At 43.5% G+C, this 15,875-nt stretch overlaps 2 protein-coding genes across 2 annotated transcripts; one reads left to right on the top strand and one right to left on the bottom strand.

Moving 5' to 3' along the window:
- Nucleotides 1-3: 3 nt before the first annotated feature.
- On the top strand, nucleotides 4-10,852 carry PHYHD1 (phytanoyl-CoA dioxygenase domain containing 1). Its single transcript, XM_058818472.1, has 12 exons — nucleotides 4-468; nucleotides 4,216-4,454; nucleotides 5,978-6,136; nucleotides 6,592-6,667; nucleotides 6,798-6,845; nucleotides 8,193-8,248; nucleotides 8,433-8,495; nucleotides 8,598-8,619; nucleotides 8,975-9,103; nucleotides 9,623-9,739; nucleotides 9,874-10,000; nucleotides 10,176-10,852. Exons 2-12 carry the CDS (start codon nucleotides 4,332-4,334, stop codon nucleotides 10,219-10,221), a joined length of 966 nt encoding a protein of 321 aa, XP_058674455.1. The 5' UTR covers nucleotides 4-468; nucleotides 4,216-4,331; the 3' UTR covers nucleotides 10,222-10,852.
- Nucleotides 10,853-12,319: 1,467 nt separating this feature from the next.
- DOLK (dolichol kinase) lies at nucleotides 12,320-14,650 on the bottom strand. Its single transcript, XM_058818471.1, has one exon. The coding sequence runs from the start codon at nucleotides 14,648-14,650 to the stop codon at nucleotides 13,079-13,081; it is 1,572 nt and encodes a 523-aa protein (XP_058674454.1). The 3' UTR covers nucleotides 12,320-13,078.
- Between the last annotated feature and the right edge of the window lie 1,225 nt (nucleotides 14,651-15,875).

Below are 15,875 nucleotides of genomic sequence, written 5' to 3'. Positions count from 1 at the left end.
TTTTTTTTTTTTTTTCCTTTTAAACAATTGATTCCAGGAATTTTGAGAACAATAACATCCTTTACAGAGGATGAGTTGTCTGGAAAAAAGTTTCAAATTTTATTGATTCTTAGGCTGTGACATTGTTTCCTTTCCTTACCTCTTTTCCTGCTTTAGAATGGAACTCGCATGGTTTGAGTTCCTTGGATTTTTAAATGTTTTTTCAGTCCTCCTTCAGGGGAGGAGTAACTTTTTTCCCCCTCATCAATAGCTGTGCCTTCTCTATAGATCTGTGAATGGAACATCTCCCCAGAGGCACTTGCTCTCCCTGGAGTGTGTTTGTAGCAGTGCCTGCCTGAAGCCAACTCATCCCTTGGATTCTTTTTCTTTCAACCCTGGAGGGATTTCCTAACTTGTGGGGTGATTTCTCACTGCCAGACAATTCTGTCATACTGTAAGCAGAGTCATCTGCTCTGAAGGTCACCTAAGGTAAGGCTATGGGGATGCTGACTAGGAAATTATTGCTTAAACTTCACTTTTAAAGTTTTTCTGCCATCTTAACCCTACTGATTGGCCACAGTGGATAATGTAATTTTCCCAAGCATGTGCCAAAAGTGAATGAGTTTTCTGTCCTACCTCATTCTAACAGTGTACAAAGCACAACTGGAATGGGGCAGGATTATTAAAGTTTAATTTGGACCCTTTTCCCTCCAGCTATGGGTTAATATTAAACTGCTTTGGGAGTATGAAATTCTCCAGAAATCTCATATCCTAAATCCAGTTTCCAAAGTAGCAGCACTTGAATTGCTGGACCCCAAAGGCAAAGGTCAGCTTTGTGTGAGTTCACATAAAGGCTTAATTTAGGATCCCTGGAATTTTCCATCCCTTCCTCCATTTCCTTTAAAGGAATTTTATTTGACAATGGAAGAGTTTTTCTGGAGGAGGTTTAATGAGAAGGGGGCTACTGAGCCTGAGTCATCTTTACAGCTGACACATGTGTCCATTTCAATAAGTCACTACTCATGGCTTAAACATGGTTCACTCCCATTGTGTAAATGCACAAGCAGGGCTGTGGTTTGGCATCTGGGACCCGAAACTTGGTGTAACATTTCAGAATCATGACATTCACTTTGTATGTGGGATTGTTTGGGCAGCTGAACAACAGCACCTTCCCCGTGAGCACTGAAGGCTGCTCTTGCTAGCTCTCAAAGACTTGTACAACTGGACACTTCACCAGAATAAAAGTTTTAATTTGCATTTTCTTTCTATGTCTCTGTTCTTTGGTGTTTCCTGTCTATGAAGGCATTCAGCCTTCCATGATGTCACTTTTCAAAAGACAGATGTTAATAATTGCAGCTATTGTGTAGGATTATTGGGTTCTTTTGCTCATTACAAAAGTCCTAGTGGATTATGACAATCCTCTATGAATTAAGTAGTTGTATAAAAAAGAGGTATTGCTCTGTGCCAAGCTGGGGCTGTGTCACAGATTTCACTATCACTTTACAAGTGTCCAGAACAGTTTCTGAATTTAAGGCTGTTGCCATAGGAATTGTCTTCAGACTGGTAAATTATTTCAGTTCCTGCCTTCCCCATGGGCTCCTTAATGGGAAATGCTGATAGATGTCTTTCCCAATTCATGAAGTGTTACAGAGAATCAGCCTGTGACTTGCAAAGAAAATTTGAGTGTCTGTGCAGCTCTTTTATTGTGTAGAAAGGTGTTTCTCTTGAGTTTTGCCTTCCCTCACTTCCTTTGTCTGTGACTACTTGACCACAGTGACATTGGCCCCACTTCACAGAGAACATAAGCAGGCTTTGAAACAGGTAAGTGGGAGTTCCTAATGCTGCTTATTGATGAATTTTAATGAAATGCAAGACTGAACCCCAAGAAAGGAGAGGACAAAGTGTCCCTTGTTATCTAAGGCTTACCTGGACCTCAGCTCCTTTTGGCTGGTTTACCTTTTGGAGGACTTACCTGGTCTTTGAGGGGCTGAGGAAATCATGCTTCCTTTGCTCCTTGTTTCTCATTAAATATTCTCTCACTTGTTGCTGATCAGAGACTTCAGGAGAGGTGAGGTGGTCCAGTGGAAAATTTTCCTCCTTGAAAACCCTGACAGCTCCACAGCAGCAGTTTTGGTGTGAGTGCTGAGCTGCTTGAGCTGGCTTGGCTTCAACAGGAGCCCTTATTGGGGTAATAATTGTGCCAGTCCAAAAGGCATCTGAAACACTTGATCTGCACCTTTCCTACAGACATGGGCTGGGCTTTGGCAGCCTCCAATGGAGCTTGCCAGAATTTTTGCAGAGCTGGCAGGAGAAAGTGTTGAGTCTGCAAAAAGAGCTCTTGTAGGGGGAGGAAGGGAAGGAAAAGGAGCCATTTCCCAGTTTTGTCTGAGTACTGTCAACCTTTCTGTGTAAAATTATGGGGAGAGAAGGCTTTACAATGGTGGCATCCTTCTCTTTGACTTTTTTTGGGCATTGTGTGGCCAGAGTGGTTTTTCTCTTGCTAGAAACGTCTTTCTGAGCCTCAAAATAGGGGCATGGCTGGAACAGGAGGACTCTTAAGGATAGATATTGAGAGCTCCTGGAACCAGGATGGGTTTTATCTCCTGGTAGCTGCTGGAGTGTTTGCTGTGATCTGCTGTTTATATTGCTCAAAACACTCCATGGAACAGGAAAACTGTGGTTTGCTGCTGTGGCATGAACCAAAACAGCCTCTGGAGTCCTGGTGTGTGTGTAAGGAGGGGAGTGGAGAGGGTGACGTGATGAGCTGCTGGTGAAAACCACCCTGTGTGGGAATTGAGGAGGACGTGACACCACAGTGACGGAGGAGAGGGACTGGGGAGTGGCCTGGGAGTGTTTCCAGGAGTGTTTCCAGGAGTGTTCCTGCAGGATTGCTGCCTCCTGGGGAGGGGTGAGGTGGGTCACACAATCACCTTGCAGGCAACAGCCTACAGCTGTTTTTTTTCCCCACTGATCAGGCATCTTCTTTAACAACTTTTCCACTCCATCTCTTGGTGAGAGAGTTAAGAGGAAATACTGGAATATTTTCTTGAGCTTTGCAGCACTGGAGACTGACTTTTTTTATTCTTTTTTTTTTTTCCCCTCTCTCCAGGTTTGTAGTCCAATGATTAAAGTCTTTGGTAGAATTTAGCTTTTTTAACTAAAAGCTTTTTAAACTAAAATCCCTCCCTCTTGGAGGGGTTTCTCTTGTGCCCCTTCTGTCTATGTTGCTCAACTCTCATCCCTGAACTCGAAATCTTCCTGAATTCATATGCTCCTGTGTACAAGGAAAAGCCTGAAAAAAAAGTTAAACCCCTAATTTCCTCTTTATTAAAAAAAAAAGAGAGAGTTTTAGTAAGGTACGGAGGGATTTTATCCGCAATTCCCTTACAGAACAGAAAACCTTTTTTTAAGCAACTTCTCTTTAAATGGATTTTCAGCTGCTAGGATGTAAACACTTTGCTGTGAGCATTTTGCATTCCTTCCTTTTGCTGGGTTTTCCTTTGGCTGGCTGTGTGATGCAAGAACACGCCCCCACGGTGTTATTTTTGTGAAGTGCTGCTCCGAGGGTGTTTTCGGGGTTTCCTGTAGGAGCCAAACACGTTTTCTTCTAGAGACAAAAACCTTCCCCAGGGATTCCCGGTGGCAGGGATGTGTTGGCTGGGAGCGCCACCGCTGGGCTGGCAGCTGTTCCTCCCTCTTTGCCTTTCAGACCCACTTTTTGCATTTTTGCTCTCTGGTTTGAACTTTGGGAGGATTTGGCTTTACTTAGTTGTAAATATTACATGGACTTCTGGAGCTGCAGGACCGTGAACAGAGCGAGTGTGTAAATTACCAAAAGCAGCCGTGAATGAAAATAGAAGTACTTTCTATGGGTTTTACCAAACCCTCAGTGAAAGCTCTTTACCACATTTTAGTCTGTTTGTCACCTCCTGGGCTGTGGAGCCCTTTCAGGGGATATGCTGAAGTGCTGGCAGGACTCACTGACTAAGCAAAAAGGGTTCTGTAAGACCTTGAATCCATCCTTTAAATTTGTTCTAAGACATCTTGATCTTTTCTTCACACTTGAATCTTATTTAAACCCCCTTATCTTACTTACTCCTGTGATTACCAGTTTAACTGCCCTATTTTTAAATCTGGGTTATTAATTAAAAGTGATTCCTCCTTGGAGCTCAGATATTCATCAAGTCTGTGATTACACTTGAATAGAAAAATTTTTTGTGCTTTGTTATCACCAAGAGCCAAAGCAACACTGTGAACTCCTGAATATCCCTGCCAGGAGCAAAGAACTGGCAACAGGGACAAAATCCTTGAGCTGTGCAAGAGTCCAACTGCCCAGTGCTGGCTTTTATCACATGCTGGACAAGGATCACGTGGAGAGGCGGGGAGTCAGCGCTGCAGAGCCCGGGTGGCACCGTGGTGCTGGATCTGGGAGCTCCTGCCCCATGGCATCCGTGAGCCAGCAGCAGATCCAGCAGGTAAGGAGCTGCTCTGCAGGGAGGGAGCTGTTAGTTTTCTGTGTTTCTCTTCTCTTTGCTGATTTATGTCCTGGTGATAGCTCAGGGATGCTGCTTGCTCGGTTTCTCGGCTGTTTAGGCTTGTAAGTTTTCTGTGAGCTGTTTAGGTGGCCTGGAAAGGCCCAGGGATGGCCTTGAAGAGCCCAGCGCCTCAAAGGACGAGGAGAGACTTCTGATCTTGTCTCGGTCTTGGTGTTTATTAATTGTTTATCTAAAAGATTTTCTTTCAGCCCGACAGAGGTCTGCACAGCAAGTCAGCCATGGGCACACTCCCCAAGCCCCCGGGCGGTCACTTATCTTTATACCCAAAGTTACGTGTACAATATTTATCATTTTTCTCCAATACCTTCTACCCTTATTAACCGGTGCACTTCTAGTAATAACCAATCCCCAAGTGCCACCATCACCACAGAAGATGGAGGCCAAGAAGAAGAAGAAGAAGAACAGGACACACCCCAATTCCTCCATCTTACTTCTTTAGACCCCCCTGTACCAAAATCCTAAACCCTGTGTTTTACACTTTAACTAGCTTATCCCTTCACAATTCACCCAGTGAAACCTTCCCAGTCCTCATACAGGCGTCGTCTCCTGTGTCGGATCAAAGTCCAGCCACCAGACACTTCTGGTAACATTCCAGGACTCCCGAGCCCCCCAAGGGTGGTCTTGGCCTCTCTGCACCTCCATCCTGAGGTGCTGAGATCCCACAGGGAGCGTGCCCAGAGTGCAGGCAGTGTGTGAGACAGTCACTGCTGGCTAACCTGGCAGCAGGTCTAGCCAAAATCTGCTTTGCAAACACTTTATATTCTCCTCAGCTTCTATTACATTAATTTTAGTGCGTGAGTGTCGTGGCTACAGATTCTTCTGGGGGCAGCTTGTCCCACAGAGCTCTTGGAAGGATTTCTCCTGTGCCCCTTCTGTCTGTGTTGCTCAGCTCTCATCCCTGAACTCGAAATCTTCCTGGCAAAGGATAATCTCCAGGGTATTCTATATAAAGAAACAGAGTTCTCTGCCAGCAGAGTTCATTTTGTATTGTGTAGTGAACTGTGAGAAATCACCCAGGGATTTTTTTTTTTCCTTAGAGAGAACATAGCTTTCCAGCTTGTAAAGGAATCTCATTCTGATTTGGCACACAGGCATGACTGCCCTGTTTGTGTTAGTGGGCCTGGTAGTTTAACAGCTGCTGGTTACAGGCATTAGATAAGATATCCTTGAGCCACAAAAGGCTCCTCTAGTGATGAGATCTCTGTTTTGTGTAGACTGAGAGATTGAAATAGATTGTTCTTAACTGTTTGGAATTCCAGCCTCTTAATTAATCGTTTGCAAGAGAAACCCCTACTGAAATTAAAAATTAAGAACATGCTGCCTTGCAGCAGAGCTGGAGCTGGGATGCTTTTCACCCTCTAAAGGGCCAGAACTGCTTTCCCTTGCTTTGTGCTGCTTCCCCCGAGGACTCTGGGGAAGAGCAGTCACCCCTTCTCTTCCAGTTCCACAAGGATGGTTTCCTTGTCCTGGAGCAGTTTTTCAGCGCAGAGGAGTGTGACAGCATGAGGAGGCAGATCCAGGGACTCGTGGAGGAGATGGAGGTGCCCCCTCACTGCCGCACCGCCTTCTCCACCCGGGAGGAGGAGCAGCTCCGGGAGCAGGTACCGACACGGGCTGGGAAAAGGCAAAATGCTCAGCAGGGCTCTCTCTGGGGGAACATGACTCTTCCTTCTAACTGAACACAACACCGGGAGAGGAATTTGCTCTCCAGCTTTCTGCAAATGTTTGCAGGGGTCTTATCAAGAGTCTTATCAATGTGTGGCTCTGCTGTGCTTTCAACCCCCGGTAGCCACAAGCAGCTCTCACAGATCACTTTGTACATGTTCTGCAGACAGAAAACTGGGTATTGTCCGGGCAGCTAGCAAAAGAAAAGTGGGGTTAGCCTCTCAAAGACGTGCAGTTTTGTGGAAAGCCTTTTTCTGAGTGATTTTTCACTGTGTTTTGTTTATGCTGCACCTTGGTGGGAAAAAGATGCAGGTGAGTGTTAATGCTTTGATTGAAAGTTCATTTATGTTTTTACAAGGGTGCTGTCTTTACTGGGCTCTTACCCCTGCAGGGCAGCTCGGATTATTTCCTAACCAGTGGAGACAAGATTAGATTCTTCTTTGAGAAAGGTGTTTTGGATGAGAAAGGTAAGCCCTGCAATGAGTTAGCTACACAGAGGGGATGGGAAAAGGCTGAGTGAGGGATCAGGGGCCAGTTTCCAGGTCAAGAACGATTTCTGATTTTTAGACAACGTTAAATTATGGTTTTGTTTTGTAGGTAACTTTCTAATTCCAAAGGAGAAGTCTGTCAGCAAGATTGGCCATGGTATGTTTAAAGGATGAGTTTGGAGAGGGATGGACTGAAGAGATGTGGTTTTCAGAAATGAGGATTTCTCCAGACCTACTCACTGTACAAAACTGTCTCTGCAGTTGCTGCCCCTTGCTCTCTGATCTCAGAGGACTGGATCTTCTGTTCCAGTCCTTTTCAAAAACCCCTTCTCAGAGGTTTTTCAGTGATGAATAGCTCAGAGTCACTGACATGAGAAAGTTTGGACTTCAGCCCTTGGCTCATTTATGTAACAGATTTGTTCTAAAAATTTACCACCTGAGACTGGTGACATTCAGTACAGACCAAACTCTCTCCTATGACCTGTGCCATGCTGGGTTGCTGATATTGAAGCTGCCTTCCCTCCTGTGGTGTCACCAACACCTTTTCTTTACCCTTACTGGTCTGTTTGACCTATTTATTCTCTCCCAGTTTCTGGATTAGCATTTTGATCCCTTTTGTTTTCCAGCAATACATGGAAAATGAGAGCATGATTCCCTGTGCCTGCAAACATGAACTTTGCTCAGACTAAACTTCACTACAGTTGGAAATTCAGTGCTAAGAGTTTTTTTTCTTTGGTTTTCTCAGAAAAAACCCTCTCCTCTTCCCAGGCTTGCTGCCATTCAGTCTCACTTCAGCTTTTCCTCAGGGGAAGTGAAAACAACTGTAGGTTCCTGCTGACCCAGCAACTTCACAATTCAAAAACCTAGTAGTATTATTTCCTGTAATTACTCATTTTGGTCAAGTCTCATCCCTTGCCTGAGAGCAGCTCCTGCTGGACCTGAGCATGTGTCCTCATGGCAAATCTGATCAGGATGAGCTGGAGGCACAACTCTGAGTCTTTGCTTTGTGGATTTGTCAGAGCTGGGTTGCAGCAAGAGTCTGCAGCAAACACTCTGCCCTGCAGGCTTGGGCTCTCTGAAGGGCAGCAAAGATGAGCTCTAGCTCCTTTTTGCAGTACTTCGCTTTTCTGGTAGGTCTTAAGAGGTGTGTTTTTAAAGGATGAATTCATTCATATGCCTCAGGGTCGTGTGTAATGGTTGTCACTTGTGTAATATTATATTGAATCACATAATATTCCATTTTGTTCACTGTGTTGTACACTGGCTTTTATGTGTGTGCAGTTTGTGGACAGGGAATGATTATATTTATGTTCTGTAATGATGATTGTATGACCTGTAAGTGTCCTATCACCTTAGGTGTGATAAATCACATTTATTAATCTTGGGAGGGATCAAAGTTTCTGGCTGCAATTTATCCTCCTTGGCTGTAGTGTCTGCAGCTCCTCACTGAGAGCTGTTCCCTTCTCTTTCTGAATTCTTGTCTGAGCTTTTTCTTTCCCCTTAGCTTTACATGCTTATGATCCTGTCTTCAAGCAAATCACCCACTCCCCCAAGGTGCAGGTGAGCTGTTATTGCTTCCTAGAATGCCTTGAGGAAAAAAAAAATAAATTGCAGAGTAGTTAATTTTTTGTTTTCTACACTCCCAGGGGGAGTAATTTTGTCAGTGAAAGGAAATTTAAATATCTCCAAAGAATAATGCTAAATAGTGCGCAGAGAACATAAATCTTGGAAAATTTTCTTGCAGGAACTGGGAAGAAAACTAGGCCTTGAGAGACCAGTAGTTGTGCAGAGCATGTATATCTTCAAGGTACAGTAATTCAAGTTGTCTTGTCGCTCAAGAAATAAGACCCTGTTAAGTGGGAAGCTGTGAAATTCTTCACACATCACTTTTTTTTTTTTTTCTTTGTAGCAACCTGGCATTGGTGGTGAAGGTGAGATTTGTGTTATCTCTATATCACACTGCAGATAATGCTCCTTTAGGAAAGGAATGTTATCAGGTAAAAGGCTCAGGATCAAACTTAAACTTGAGTTTGGCAATCTAACCCTTCTTAAAATAATCTTTGAAATCCACATTTTTTTCTGAAAAGTTTCTACATCATATGCAGCTTGAACAAAGAGCTGTTTTTACATTTGCAGCAGTCTAAAAGGTGGGATTTTTATGTAAGATTTAATGTGTGTGATAGATGGGTGGGCAGGGGAGGGCTCTGAGTCAGAAGATGCAACCCTGAAGTCCTTCTAGAGGAACTGAATCCCATTAAAGACCCCAATGACAGTCTCTTTTTGCAGTGACACCACACCAGGATGCCACCTTCCTGCACACTGAGCCCCTGGGCAGGATCCTGGGGTTCTGGATTGCCCTGGAAGATGCCACACAGGAGAATGGCTGCTTGTGGTTCATCCCTGGCTCTCACACCAGTAAGAGCATGTGCCTGACCACTGCTGGTCACCAGCACAGTTCTGCTTTTCCCCTCTTTTAGAGCACACAGGGCAGCTTTAAACTTCTGCTCACCCAAACATTCACTCAGTGAGTGTAATAATAATGCTCTTCAGATTTTAAGGTATTAATTCCTCAAATCCTGGGGTCAGCTGTACTCATACCATGGTTTATGATCCTATAGAAAGCACAAATGGACCAAAGGTTGGTTTTGCATAAGTGTGTGACTATTTGTGTTCCTAAGGGTCTGTTGCAATGCACAGAAGGGGCCAAAAAGGCAAATAAAAGGCAGTTGTTTTCTCTGTTTCTGCCACAAAAAAAAAATCCTAAATCTCTAATTAATGAAAAAGACCCCACCCAAATTACTAAGGAAAGTGTGACTATAGTAATAAAAAAGTTCCTATCATTGCCAAGAGAAATCACTGATATTGTTCCTTTGTTGTGCAGAATGTAGCCAGGTGTTTCATTTTTGTGTGTTTGCCTTTTCTGTGGATTTGCAGATGGGATTAGCAGGAGGATGGTCCGTGCAGCTTCAGGTGCCTCAACGTGTGTGGAGTTTGTAGGCTCAGAGCCAGCCTATGATGACAAACAGTTCCTACCTCTGCCCATAAGGAAAGGTACAAACAGCCCCAAATTCACAGCTCAACAAAACACAGAGGAGCTAAAATCATATTTGAATCATATTCCCTCCCACTGGCAAGCCAGAGCTCATCTTTTGGAAAACAGCAGTCCAGGTGATTGTTCCCCACAGGTGGGCTCATCCTCATCCATGGGGAGGTTGTCCATAAGAGTGAACTCAACAGCTCGGAGTCCTCTCGCCACGTGTTCACCTTCCACGTGATGGAAGCCAAGGGCACCACCTGGAGCAAGGAGAACTGGTAAGGTTGTGATCCTCACCAGTGGCTGAGGAAACTGAAGCCTTTCTAGTGCAATAGTTGGATAACTGTTGGGGGTCTTGCCTGTACAGTTTGTGCCTCAGCTGGTGTTGATTTCGTACCTGCAGAACTGGAATAGCCTCTGAAGTTGTGCTTTTTCCTCTTCTTTGCTCCCTAGGCTCCAGCCAACTCCTGAACTGCCTTTTCCATCTCTCTACACTTGAAGTTAGTGACTGGCTTGTGGAGTCAATAGCTGATTCAATATTCCTGATTGTTCATTCACGGTCTCTGTAAAAACAACCTTCACTAGATCAGCTCTCAATGTAAATTTATCCTCCTCCTCAAAACCAGGACCATTATCACATCCCAAAACTGCACAGACAGAAGCTTCTACTGCAGCAGGAGCCCTGCCAGTGTGAGAGTGGTCACCCAGTTCTTTTGGTAAGGAAATACCTTCAGTCTTGAGAACAAACCAGTTAAGACCATTGCACTTTGACTGGGACCACTTACCAAGTATTTCTCCTTGCAGATACTCAGTGTTTTCTTGTGTTTAAGAGCTTAAGTGCATTTCTTGGCTGGTTGACTCCAGCAATGCAGGTGAACATGTTGTGGGGAGAAGTTTGATTTTCAGCCCTAGTTATGTCTTATTGTTGGAATAGCAACGATTTAAAACAATTTTGTTGTGGGTGAAATGAAGCAAGAGGTCTGCTTTTTATAGTCAGTCTTCTAAATTATCCTGGCAGAGAGTAGCTAAGTGTTTTATCTCTGAGTGTGATTAAAAATACAACAATTTTTAAAGATTCATGTTGAAATGATGGAAACAAAGAACCTCAATCAAACTCTTTACACTTAAATAAAAAGATAGAAATTCTTCTTTTCATCTCCATCATCTTTTCTTTGAGAAAGATGCAGTGTCTCCTTCTTCCAAGAGACAGGGACAGTGCTAAATTGTCTGGTGAGCAGCTGAACTCTCAATATGCACAAAAATAATCTCTATCCCCAAAACCTCACCAAACCCAAACCAACTTATAGCAAGGAATGTTTGGACATGCAAGCTACATCCCAGTCTGTACCTGAACTGAACAGAAGCTGTGTAGGTGTGATTTCACCAGCACTGGTGCAGTGGCAACCCTGAGCCAGGAGCCCAGTGTCACCAGTGCAGGAATTATACCAGAGAAACCCTAAGGCTGCTGAGGGTAGAGTGGACCCAATTCTTATTGACTCATCCCTTTCAAAAGGAAATTGGGGAGCTGGGTCATGGCAACAGCAGGAACACTGAATGCAAAGTTTCTGCATTCAGAACTACCTTTCCTACAGTTTGTTTGAAAGTTGGAAGCAGGGTGGAAGGAAAGTAAATTTCTCTACCTCTGGTGCAATTTATGACATCAGTGGTGAAGGCTGTGGCTTGTGACAGAAGCAACTCAAGTTTTGTTTGTGTCTTTCCATGAGAGGAGTTAATAATTTAGAATTCTGCTGAGGAGGGATAATTTGTCCTGACTTGCACCACTACCTGCAGTCTGCAAAACCATCTACTTCAAGTGCATAAATAAAATAAAAAAATCTGGATTGATTGGCAGGATTTCCTGTTAAATCTGAAGGAAACAGCCCCAGCAGTTACTGAGTTGAGTTTCCTACAGAGTATCTGACAATTTACTGTGTTAGTAACCAGCTCTGGCACCCTCAGGAAAAGCAGCACCAAATCCCAGGAGCCCTTCCCAGGCAGGAGGATGAATTGGGCAATGCTGCTTCTCAGCTATTCCAGTCCTGGCTTGTTGCAGGGACACAGAATGTTGGATTCTGGAGCCAATTCTGCTGACTCAGGCGCTGGTTTCACTCCTCCCCATGTATTATGCTCCCTCCCAACATCTCAGAGAGCTACAGGCCTGCAGGACAATGTTATGAAAGGTACCTTGGACTTCCCCCAGACTGTTCCCAAAAGTGAATTAAAAAAGGGTCAGAAGTGAACTTCATGATGCAAACTAGAAGCCTGGGATGACAAACTCCTGCTTGGACACATCCCTGGAGACAGGAAGGACACTTGGGTTTTGTTCTATATACACAGAGCAAACCAGTGAGAAGAGAATGTTGATACAGAAAGATTTCATACATAGAAATGAAGTGGGGTGTTTTTTGGCCACAAAATAGTAGCTATGATTCTAATTAAATGGATGAAATTCAGTAGCTTTAGTCAATTTGTTGATAGAAGTATTTTATACATTATTTGATTAAACATCTGGCAGAAAAAATGGAAAAGTAGAAAAGTGTAATAGTAGAAAATTTTATTGACTTCAACAGATTTTCTGATTTCAGGATTAAGGTGTAATTAGTTGTAGCTGTGACTTTGCTTAATTTCCCCCCTCCCCCCATATCAATTCCTAATTAATTTGGAGATTAAATCTTGAGAAAGATAAAACATTTTTCTTGCTGAAGCAAACTTCAGGGGCTAAAGATTCACCGTTCTTATTAGTGTGGTCTGGAATGAGCAGTGTCTGACATCCCCAAACCTTCAACCTGGATAACTCAGCTGTGGCAGGTGCTGGTTTTGGAGTTGTGTTTGTGCATCATGGTGTGGTTTTGGCTCTTGCTGATGAGGACTGGATATAACTGGACACTTGTACCTGATTCCTGTGCCCCCCCTTGTTATCAAACATGCTTTACATCGTGCTTATACAGAAATGAGAGTTCACACATCAAATACAAGACACAGGACTCAGTACAGAAAACAAGGTACAGTACAGAGGTAGTAACATCAGAGAGACCTGCTTGTTTATTTTGTCCTCTCTAATTGACTTACCTCTTCTTCCTCTGCTTCCCTTGGGTGCCCAGAAGAAACTTAAACTGGATTATTAAACACAAGTGCTGTTTTTATCAGTCATGTTTGTGGCTGTTAGAACATAATCTGTCTATTTTCCATGGGTAAAAACAAGAATAAATCAAAACCTTTATTTTAAATAAGTCTTTTTCATTTCTGTTGTCAGCAATTTTCTCTGCTGTACCAAAACATCATCTTTGAGCTTCCATTAAAGTGCATTTTCTAGTACCTTTCTCTAGGAAGGGAGAAAACTGTGCCTGGAAGTGCTTCTATGCCATGAGCATGATCTGGAGGTAGAGAGGCAACAGCAGGTTATCAATCTGAGTAGTGTAAGCTTCCAAAAGAGAAACCAAACTCACAGATGCCAGAATCCAGGCATAGCTGGAGTTGAGATTCACACTGCTGTCAAAGATCAGAATGAGAGCCACAGCAATGATCTGGGCAAAAATAGCTGTCATTGTCCCTTCAAAGGTCTTCTTTGTTCCTGGCCATTTGATTTCCCCCATTGTACTGCCAAAAACAGAGGCAATGGTGTCTCCTACCCCCACTGCCAACACCCCAGAGTAGGGGACCAGCGCTCCTGCCCCAGGCAAGGTGCCTTTAGGAGCACAAGATCTGGGAAACAACCACACTGGGAGGGACATGCCAAGGAGGAGATAAATATGAGTCAAGATTAGAGGTCCACTGTCTCTTTCATCCAAGAAGAGAGAGAGCAAATGCCTCAGGGTTTGTCCAAAAGGTTTGATCCTGAAGTACCGCACGTACTCTAAGAAGACAAACACCGCCAGACACAGCACTGCAGCAACGTAGAGGAGCTGGCGGTCATAAATGAGGCCAGGAACATAAGTGGCTACAACAATGAAGTGGAAATATTTCCTGGTTATGGTTGAGGCCTGGTGTTTTTTAGATTCAGATGATCTCTTGGCGTTCTGGTAGAAAACCACCCCACATGCTGAGGCAGCCAAGCAAGTCCAATACACAAGGAGGTAAAGTCTTGTCTGTGTCTGAAACAGAAACTGGAGCAGCCAGAACAAAGGGTTCCTCTGGATCAGTCGGTACAGCCAAGGCATGATGACCCCCAAGCCTAACACTGCTGTCATCATGTGGAAAAACATGGAGGAGATCCACGTGCCCGAATCCATGAAGGTGAAGAGCACAGTGAAAAAAAGACCCAGAAGAACAACTCCAACAACTGCTACCAGGAGGAAGAAGTCAATGGGATCCCCTCTACCCTCAACTACATTTAGTGAGCGTTTAATGAGCTGATTGAGAACAAAACTCACACCTCCAAGAACCAGCAGCGCTTCCCCGGGAGTGAAACACCGAGGCAACAAGTACAGCAAGATCATACTGAGGTAGACAAAAATGAGCAGCACTTCCAGAACCTCTATCACCTCTGAGACAGTCAAGGAATGTTTCATGGTGTAGATAATGACGCTGCCAGCAACACCAGTCAGGATGCAGGTGTTGGTTGGCACGGGTTTGGTGATGCCCACCGCCAGGACGGACAGGAAGAGCGCCAGCAGCATTCCCGTGGAGGCCACCACGACGCCGAAGCGCTCGAAGTACACGATGCCGGCGGCCCTGCACCTCTCCTTCATCACCACCCCCAGCAGGGGGATGACCATGCTGGCGGGCAGGAGGCCGCTGTTGGCCGCCCCTCGGAACTGGAACACGGCCCCCCCCTGCTGCAGCAGCCGGTCCCACTTGAACTGGGCATAGAAGGCCTGCAGGGCCAGGGCCAGGGCGCACCACGAGAAGCGGTCCCAGACCACGGCGTGCACCGACAGCACCGCCCCGAACACCAGCAGGGACTCCACCAGCACGGCCTTGTCCTGCATGGTGCCAGCCCAGCCTGCCTCAGCTTGCAGAATCTCAGCAGGCCCGATAAGCTCAGTTGTCCATTAGGAAGAATTCCTTAGAAAGAATCCCCTTCTGTGCTACAGCAATTGCTATGAAAAAAAACCAACAAAATAAGTAATTAAAGCAACTACTTGGACACCTGAAGTGTTTGCACAGCTGTCACAGACATATTTTATGAAAAATTCTTTTGCTAGGATCCTTTTTGTCCTGAGAAGCTGAGAGGCCTCAGAAACGAAATTATATATTATTATATAATATATAATCATTATATATAATAATTATATTATTATATAAATGTATAATATAAATATAATAATAAATATATAATATAATATAATACTATATTATATATAGTATATGACATTGTCATAATTTATATATTTTATACAATTTATATCATAATTATATAATTATATTTAATAATAGATATTCTATAACATATTATATACTATATATAATATTACAATTACATTTATATAATTTTAATATAATCTATATATAATGATGATATAATTATATGTTATAATATCTATTATAATTATTTGATGATATTATAATATGTTATTATATATTATATAATAATTATCTGCTGCTGTGGAATGCAACAGGTGCATGTTTGATTGGTCTTGTGGTTGTTTTTAATCACAGTCCAGCTGTCTTCGACACTCTGGTCACTCAGAAGATTTTATTATCATTCCTTTCCTTTTTATCCCTTGCTTGCTTTCTGATGAAATCCTTCCTTCTATTCTTTTAGTAGAGTTTTAGTATATAATATGTATCATAAAATAATAAATCAGCCTTCTGAAATATGGAGTCAAGATTCTTGTCTCTGCCTTCATCCTGGGACCCCTGCAAACACCACCACACACAGCTGTTTGGTTCTTAAAGTCAATTTAAACTGATAGTTGTGTGCCAATTGCTAATGTCAAAACGTAGATGATTAAAAAAAACCAAAACTTAAGTGAGTGGATCATGCACTTCACCTTCTCTGAGTGATGGCTCACAGCTCACTGACAGCTGCCCTGCAAACCAAACTTTCCTTTAAACTTTTGGACTGGAAGATAAGCGGTTGAGATAATCAGCAACAAGCACATTTACTTTGTTAGGTTAAATCTCATCTTCTTCACAGAATTGTGGGCATTGACAACATTGTGCAATTCCCACCAGCATTTATTGCTTTCTGGTAACCTTAATTTCTCTATG

The sequence above is a fragment of the Ammospiza caudacuta genome, chromosome 21 (genome assembly GCF_027887145.1).
Source record: "Ammospiza caudacuta isolate bAmmCau1 chromosome 21, bAmmCau1.pri, whole genome shotgun sequence".
In the NCBI taxonomy this organism is placed as follows: domain Eukaryota; kingdom Metazoa; phylum Chordata; class Aves; order Passeriformes; family Passerellidae; genus Ammospiza; species Ammospiza caudacuta.
The sequence above is the reverse complement of the archived record's forward strand: the minus strand, read 5'-3'. Positions and strand labels throughout refer to the sequence as shown.

Bases quoted from the DNA above. Each gene is read 5' to 3' on its own strand.
- PHYHD1 (XM_058818472.1), top strand. From the start codon at position 4,332: ATGCTGGACAAGGATCACGTGGAGAGGCGGGGAGTCAGCGCTGCAGAG. The intron at 6,137-6,591 runs GTACCGACACGG...TTACCCCTGCAG, and splicing joins AGGAGCAGCTCCGGGAGCAG to GGCAGCTCGGATTATTTCCT. The intron at 8,496-8,597 runs GTACAGTAATTC...TTTTCTTTGTAG, and splicing joins AGAGCATGTATATCTTCAAG to CAACCTGGCATTGGTGGTGA.
- DOLK (XM_058818471.1), bottom strand. From the start codon at position 14,650: ATGCAGGACAAGGCCGTGCTGGTGGAGTCCCTGCTGGTGTTCGGGGCG.